The following is a 9,280-nucleotide window of genomic DNA, read 5'->3' on the forward strand; positions in this document are numbered from 1 at the left end:
TCTTTTTATTATTTATTAAACCCAGACCACATTGTTAAATGACAATAAATCAGTATGAAAAAGCATATAACTAACTACAAATCTTGGCAATAACAGGCCAGGAAACTGAGGCCTTACATGAATCTTCATGGTCATAAATCTCACCTACCAGTAACATTGATAAAGGGCCTGGTTACCAAACACACACCCTTACTGACTACTAAGCAATTATTTCATTATTTTGGACTCATTTGATGACTCAACAGGAGGAGAAAGCATGGATAGAATATCATCAAATTTACTCACTCAACAAGGCTGTGTTGTCATCAAATGTAAGATTAAACGTCACACGCATCACACACATGACCAGCGTCGGCCAATAGTGAGCCTACGTGTGATGTGCAACACAGAAGCACTGCGCAGTTTCACTACGTGAAATCTCGAGGCCAACAGAGAAGGAAATGAATAGTTGAATAAAGTCGTTATTTTTGTTTGTTTTTTTTGCACACAAAAAGTATTCTCGACGCTTGATAAACTTAAGATTGAGCCACTGTAGTCACTCGGACTATTTTAACGATGTCTTTAATAACTTTTCTGGGCCGGCAATTTTCAATCCTTAAGAAGCCTAGGAGGAGTGATCCAGCTCTCAGATTTCATCAAAAATATCTTAATTTGTGTTCCGAAGATGAACGAAAGTCTTACGGGGTTGGAACAACATGAGGGTGAGTAATTACTGACACAATTTTCATTTTTGGGTGAACTAACCCTTTAATCCAGTAGAAAAGTAAAATGCACACATGCATGCCAATTAGGTCTGTTTCAAGTAACAGTTAAGAACAAAAGCATTAGCATACGGTTCGACAAAGTGAGGGGGCAGATTATCATCTGAATGATCAATGCAAATTGAGCTACAAACCAGCTTCCGTTTGATCTGATAACGATCGATTGTCGTTCGGCCAGCACCTTTGTTTTACATACTCAACAGTCAAATACATTTTTAACCCAGGCTAAATACATTTCTCAAAGACAAAGGCAAGTTTTTAGTAGATTTTTATTTGTACAAAACTTTTTTGTACAAAATTATATAAGAAAACATACTATGAATATCAAGTCTGTCTACTTCCAGAATAAAATACTTGAACACTATGTTCCATTCTGCATGCACACATCTGCACAACATACACAAATCAATTCCTTTTAAATACTTTTTCAAGTAATGTTGTTCAATAGCTTAGCGGCTCATCACGGATCAGTACGGCCACCCTCCCCCTCTCAGATGGCTGCCTGTAGACAATTACTCCACATGGGAAGCGGAGCCGTCGGCACAGCCAGAGGTGAATACAGCGGCACCAAATCATCATGATCATGTCAGATCATTTCAGAAGTCTGTAATGTAAACATGTGGACCTCTAGAACGGAGTCACATAATGTCCAAACACAAACGTGTATACACACATACACATTCTCTCACACACAGAGAGTCTTCCAGGCTCATTCTGGTTTCCAGAGTAGGTGGATGAGGTGTGTTCCTCCTGACTTCAGCATTATTTCAGTATTACTCCGAGAGGCACTGAGAGCTGGATAAAAGTCAAAGAAGGCCTAATCTCTCTTTCAACAGTTCCAGAGGTTTAAGAAGCACCGCTGCTGGACTAATTCGCCACAACACGGGAGCGCATCCAGTCTAGACTGGCTGGTAAACTGTAGGGGGAAAAGAAAGAGGTGGTTATATATTATAAAAACAATTGCTCTCAGTCAGGCTACAGGCTTGGAAACAGCTTAACCCTATACTGCCTACTGTATAATATTCACAAATTTACAAACATGATCACAACACAACAAAAACCTGTTGCACACAATCTGCTACATGCCTTCTGTCGTCTTCATAAACTGTATATTTACATTTTTTTAAAAGTAAAAGGCCTTTAAGGATAATTCTTAAACTGTCCACATTCATGTCTTTTTGCTGAGAAATCAATCAGCATAAAAATAAATTTGATACTGTCAAGTTGAACACTTACTGGACTGAAGCAACTTAGGTTTACTTGATTATCCATACATAATTCTTTAGAAAAACTTGAGCTTTGAAAGCTTTTTATTGAAAAAAATTGAACAGTGAGTATCAAATATATGATACATCAGGGTTTTGATGAACATTTATTTGAACATCTCCCAAACATCATTGCACTGTGCACAATTAAATCTACAGAGCTTTGATTGATAAACAAAGCATACAAAAAGCATCTAAATCTTATATTATTGAAAGATTGATTATTGGAAGAGTGACAACTGATATTTATATGCAGTTTATGTAAGAAATCTGCTATACGGTTATAAAGATCTCATAAATCTACATTACAAGCTATCAGAATTCCTCTTTTTTGCCATATAAATATCAGCAACTGCACCAAATTGCATATTTTTGCCTCTCAATAAAACAGGTGTTTATTCCTCCTCGAGTATAAGCGCCATATTCTCTCTATATCATATACTATAACAGCAATTAAAGCCAGATGTATCAAATATGATACTAGATTTAAAAAATAAAAAAACATACAAGCTTACAGATTTTTTTTAAAGGTTCAATAAATTGCTGATTTAAAAATGGAAAAAAAGACATTTTTTTCTCACTACTATTATAATATGTCAGGCTTTACAGGGTTAAACAAGCAAAACACAGTGGTAAACATATGCACTCCTACAAAACACACATACCCCTCTCCAGTGAGTGCGCAGCAGGCCTGGACATGCCAGGAACGAGCGGTGAGCGAGCTGAGGGTCAGACTCTGAGAGATCTCTGCAGCAGACATACTGTTCTTCATGTCCTGCTTATTCGCCAAAACCAGCACAGATGCGTTCTGCAGATCCTGTGTGGAGAAGGAATTAAATTAAACCATTAACAAGAAAGAATAAAGTTCAAAACAATTAAGACTAGGGCTGATCTCACTTGGGATGGTCTAACCAAACCCTTAAAACCTGATCATTTGTTTGCAAATCCAAAATGCACATGGAAATCCCTAGATGATATTTCAATCACGTTAAAAAGTTTACATTCTTTGTCCATTAAGTGAAAAACATGCCTTATTTGCATGATTTTAATAGTTATTTTTGGACTGTATTTTATTTACTGCATTAAATATTTTTAATCAAATAGGCTACAATAGCTGTTTGGTCAAAATTATGATTTCTCTGATTGGAAAAAAGGCCATTTTAAAATTTTAAAAATATTTTTTTTAAACCAGTGGTATAATAGATTTTTGTTCATTTAAATAATGCAGAAACAGAATAAAATGTAAATATTAGATGAAAAACTTAAAACTAAAATAATTGTGTCTTGGCAACTAAAATAAGTTCAAGTCCTAAAGTTACTAAAAGGACATAAAAAAAAACTGAACTAAAAATACATTTAAAAATAAATAAAACCTAAATAGTAATATTTAAAAAACGAATATAAATTACAAAAGCACATAAAAAAAAAGATTGATAAAAGCCAAAAAACAATACTGTTTTGAGCATATTTAAAAGGATAAATAAATTAATAAAATATTCTAAAAGATACATTTAAATAGATTTTAAACCCAGACCTTGATAATACATGTGCAAAGTGCATGAAAAACCATGAAATATTCATAACAACTGTGTCATGAAGCAGCTGAATGAAAACTAACCTCGTGTGCAAGCATTCGATGAAGCTCATCTTTAGTAACAGTCAGGCGTTCTCGATCAGTGCTATCAACAACCAGGATGATAATCTGTTACATTTAGAGAGGAAGATTATACATCTTGTAAAGGGTATAAAATTGTTATATAATTGTAATTGTCAATAATACACTGTATCTGTCTCTCAGCAGTAGGGAAAGACACATGACCAGTAGAGATTCACATAACTTCTGTCACACTAGCAAAGCATGGAGGTTAAAGATACACACCTCTGTGTTACAGTAATACGAGTTCCAGGTAGCTCTGAGATTCTCCTGGCCGCCAATGTCCCAGACGAGGAAGCGTGTTTTCTTTACGGCGATCTCCTCTACGTTGCTGCCAATTGTGGGAGAAGTCTGCACGGCTTCTTTAGTTAAACTAAAGAGAACAGGGCATAGAGGTTTAAAAACTGAGTGGAAACATGTAGTATGTCGATGTGTCATAGTACAGTGGTAGTACGAAGCCATGTGCTTCTCCTCCTGCTTATACTTTCAATAAGAAAAACACTTACAACTGGTAGAGGATGGTGGTCTTCCCAGCATTGTCCAAACCGACAATAATTACTTTGTGTTCTAAGAAGAGAAAAGGGAGGATGTCACAAAAACACAGACATTTTAATCAGAATTTGTTTGACCTTTTCTGTATGATAATGTCATCTGATAACATCAACCTTAATATCGAAGTAACGCAATTTTGAGAACTCAGTGAACTGTCTGCTTGGGTTAAACAAAGTTTGGAAAGGTTGAGTAAATTGATGTAGAATAACAACAGGTAAGCAGAACTCCCGTGATCTTTGAACCTCACTGGTATGTACAGTCTTATCTGACATGCACAGAACATCCTAACACAGACTTGCATTAACGTGTGTTTCTGTTTTAGTGTCACTTAAAAGGCCTTTTCACATTGGAAACCTGGGAAATCTTGTTTCTCATTTCAGCATTATTCAGATTTTATCATGGTTTAGTCATTTGACTTCGAGAATTCACACTGTACATTTTATTTAACAACAGCGCGTGAAAGTTTCAGAAAATAAACAATGATGTTTTATAAACACTAATGAATGTTTAGTAAACACGCACCGATGATGACGTTTCATGATTGAATTGGTTGCCTGTTGCTAAACAACTTGGCGTTATATCTTTTGACACCATAACAATATCGTAAATATAAACCCTGGGTTACAGGTGCTGACCATCTTACAAAACTACACACGTGAAAACCAAGATTAAAACGGGCCTTTAGTCGGAATTTTAAAACACGTTAACTATTAAGAGTAGGCTACAAACTAAGTTTCTCAGAAGCCAGGGCAGAATGATGCCCGGCAAATGTTCTTTTGATTCATGTTACTGAAAACAAGTAAAGGAAGGCTATATTAACTACAGCTATAAGCTATAAAGGCAATTAATTAATTATAAAAATACTTAACTTGAAAAAATAATACTTAAAATGCTATAATAATAAAAAATCGTAAAAAAAAAGTCCTAAAAAAATTCGCTTAACTTACCTCTATCTCCGAAAACAGTCATCAGTTTGGCGAACAGTAGCCCCATTTCCAAAGGCAGCGAGTTTAAAAGGCCGGGTTTGTTAACCGATCACACCGGGTTTTCTGAATTCACCGAGCGCTAAAGTCTTCTGGTTCCTTTGGTTCTTTATTTCTGAGCAGTAAATACTTCTACAGCTGTTAAAAAAACAGACCAACGAGCGATATTCTTCTCTTTTTCTTGTTGCTCTGTATTGTCAAACATTCATTAAGATGTCTAAACTATGGTCGAAAATGTTAAAAGATTATTTCCCTAAGAGTCTGTTATTTAATCGGCTGGTGTCTGTCTAATAGCCCCTCTGCTCTGATACATAATATTGGGCCGAAATACGGAATTTCGTCGTGCTTTTCGTGGGCGCATGCATATTTAAACAATGAGTAATGACGCAGAGGTCGCGTCACGCGTTTCAGGGGTAGTCAAAACGGCAATCCTCATTGGACGCCCATTGGGATGACGCAAATTACCGTACAATTCTTTTTGTCCGTATATGGAACGGGGCGTGGCGTTCTTCGACGGTGTGTTGTTTTATTTTCGAGTTACAGGGGAATTTGAGAGGAAGTTTAATGGAACTTTAATCAGAAAGTAAAAGAGAGCTCATGGAATTCCCTGGACTCTAACTGTAAATTAAACACAATAACAAACTAATTTCCTCTTTGTCATGTCTCTTACATCTTGACTTAGACCTACTGACTCAAATCAATTAATAACCTTACTTGAGAACTGTATTTAGAATGCCTTGTATTTGTCTTGTTTTTTGTTGCATTGTACTTGTCTGTAATTGAACTGAAAATAAAAAAATAAAAATTACCTTACTTGACATTTTCTTTCTGACCCCAGATTCTATATCCTCCTGGGACCCAAGAATAGACTTTTGTCCACTGTATAGTGGACATTATATTTTAGTGAATTTCTCTGACATCATACATGTCACATGACACAACCTGGGTGTCCTGTAAAGAGCACATTCAGGACTTTTCAGAGATACCAAATGTTTGGAGGTTTCACCATGAAAACAACTTCTCCTTGGTCTTTAAAAATGTCTGACATTAATTTAGTGATCACATGTAGCATTAATTATGGAAATATGATAATATATTGTAATTATAATTTAAATTGGACTACTTTTTCAAATTGTATTTCATAAAACAACATCTCAGGAAAATGTTAAGGGGTTTCAAATAAAAAAAAACTTTCTGTTACAGAACAGGGCATTGATTTCAAACGTGTCCCTGTAGAGGACATCAGGACTAAAATCATGTTTATCAGGCATTCTGGGAGACACAACAAGTGAATATGGAAATAAATTATACATCAATATTCCTATGAAATATTAGATATTATTATTAAAATGTTGCCAATTATTACCCCAATTATTACACTTATTTTTTCATTAAATGTTGCTCCAAGAACACATTTATGTGCAAATTAGATACAGTGTATAGATACATTGCATTGAATGCTGGGAATGTTAATTTATGGCCATTTTACCCACATATTGCAAAAAGTAAAATGGTGTATCAACTCATTCCATTATTTCTTTCATAACATAGTTGAGAATAATCTTTATACAAATTTTGGTTGAAAAAAATCCTGAAACCCCAAAATTTATTGGTGATTGAAAAAAAATCCCATTGTTTTTGCCTATACATATAATTTCATGTCATTTTATTTTTTAAACAACTTAGCCCTGGCGTCCACTACAGAGGACATAGCATACGTATGAATAAAATATTATTTTATATATATGTTTTTTTTTACCATTTGTTTATTGTATATATGTGTGATGACATGGAAAAAAACTAAATTCAAAAAACTTATTTTTTTCTGGGTCTCAGGAGGATATCAACACTTATACAACCAGAAATCAATCAAAATAACTTAAAAAAAATCATGTGTATTGCTACCAGAATATAGCAGGTGATGAAACCACAATCTTTCCATACTTGTAATGACATGTTACTTTTTCTGTTCCTCTTGATATGATCTGAGCATGATGAGTTTCCTGTTGTCAATTTCCTTCTAAGAATGTCGTGAGCTGAATCAGGTTTCTCGCACACCCACACCAGTGGACTCGTGTTTTCTCAGCATGAGTCTGTGTTTTAAGCGCTTTGGGTACTTCTTAAATGTCATGATCTGTGGAATAATGAGACACAATGTGAGCGCATCTGCTACAGGAAGAGCAGAAGCATGTAATGTGCAGTGCGTATGCTCATCACTGCACAAATGTGCGAGTGTGGTTAAGTGTCATCCGCACATCTGGCCAAGAATGGTGTAAAGTGGTTTTTGGTATGGTGTTTTTTCATGTACCCACCTGTGAACAGAAACGGTTGTTGGTTCAGGTCAGGACGTTTGTGTTACAATAGGGTTCAGGCAATGCGATCATATTTTGCAAGCCTTTAATGCACAGTAAATAACATTTTAACTTGCATGGGCTAGTGTGTGATGCTCTTTATCAAGAGGAGATGATCAGATGCTTTGCGTGATCAGTACATATCTACAATTCACTCGTGTGAATTCAGGGGTTAACTGTTAACCAGGATTGCCCCCATAAATGAGAGGTGATGACCATCTTTTTATTTCTTCCTCGCACCCCATTGTCTCAAATCCTGCATTGTTTCCCCGCTTCTTCCTTTTTTGTGTTCTTCTTGGCCCCCCACCACCAGATATTCTTTCTCACCCTCTCCCACCCCCATCACACCCTTTCCTCTTACCCCTTTATTTATCACTTCTCATGTTTCCCACAAGTCCCTCTTTGACTCAAAAGGCTCCCTGATGCCTGACACAATATTCGAAGGCCTCCCTCATCTGCTAAGATATTTCCAGTATTTCTGCTGTAGTATGACATTTATATTGATATATTGAATAAACTAACATGGCTAATAGCTTAGTTAATTACTTTCATATATTAAAATTAGAGCGGTCAAATGATTAATCGTGATTAATCACATCCAAAATAAAAACACCCACATATATTTTTTTTACATAATATATGTGGGTGCACTGTGTATAATTATTTTATATATATAAATACACACACATGCTTGTATATATTTAAGAAATATTTTCATGTATATACTGTATATAGATTTATATATAATTTATATTATATATAAATATTTTATATATAAATATTTTTTTTCTTAAATATACATGCATGTGTGTGTATTTATATATATACAAAATAATTATACACAGTGCACCCACATATATTATGTAAAAAAAAACTTTTATTTTGGATGTGATTAATCGTGATTAATCATTTGACAGCCCTAATTAAAATTAATTATTATATGTCATAGTTTAATTAATTTATATTTAATATTTTATTTTTGATATATTAAATATACTAAATTAATTAACCATTTTTCATTTGGTGATTCCAGACAAATATAATATTTTGTATGTTCTTTAATAAAAAGAATATTTATTGAATGAAAATAAAAGAGTATAAAGTATAATTTTAGTTTACATCTTGATTTTTTTTTGGCATTTCAATCTGGATTATAGTGTGATTATTTTAATAAATTAATAATAATATATTAATTGAAATACTTTTCAGTCACCCTGCGGCCCTCTTGGAAGTTGAGAACCACTGATCAATACTCTACATTAATTTTGTAGGCTTCTAAATGACGTGAAAACAGCAATGGCACAGGAAACAGTTCATCCAGATTAAATTTTTAATTAAAATATGAATTTATCCACAGATTAAAAACAAAAAAGTAAAATGGAGCTACAATCAGGCACCAAAGTATACGTCTGTTTTCCATTTTGAAACAATTGCGATAATGCAACAATAACATTATTTAGTAAGCTATCTACTTGTATATTTAGCAAATTTCATCATGATGATCTTTTAAAACATAGTTGAGGGTAAAAAGAGGCTTATAGACATTCACCAATGCTCTGGTTACATAAAATAGTAAAGACTCCATATTTTCTTCCATTTCACTCACACTCACACACACACACACACACACACACACACACACACACACACACACACACACACACACACACACACACACACACACACACACACACACACACACACACAAAAAGCA

At 34.4% G+C, this 9,280-nt stretch overlaps 1 protein-coding gene across 1 annotated transcript; it reads right to left on the reverse strand.

The window, feature by feature from the left end:
* Window positions 1-1,012: 1,012 nt before the first annotated feature.
* On the reverse strand, window positions 1,013-5,317 carry arl5c (ADP-ribosylation factor-like 5C). The gene is made up of 6 exons (XM_056239889.1): window positions 5,180-5,317; window positions 4,187-4,247; window positions 3,906-4,053; window positions 3,645-3,728; window positions 2,692-2,843; window positions 1,013-1,677 (listed from the first exon to the last, which is right to left on the reverse strand). Exons 1-6 carry the CDS (start codon window positions 5,223-5,225, stop codon window positions 1,629-1,631), a joined length of 540 nt encoding a protein of 179 aa, XP_056095864.1. The 5' UTR covers window positions 5,226-5,317; the 3' UTR covers window positions 1,013-1,628.
* Window positions 5,318-9,280: the final 3,963 nt, after the last annotated feature.

Source organism: Rhinichthys klamathensis, unplaced genomic scaffold (genome assembly GCF_029890125.1).
Source record: "Rhinichthys klamathensis goyatoka isolate OS25496 unplaced genomic scaffold, OSU_Roscu_1.1 h1tg000571l_1, whole genome shotgun sequence".
NCBI lineage: Eukaryota > Metazoa > Chordata > Actinopteri > Cypriniformes > Leuciscidae > Rhinichthys > Rhinichthys klamathensis.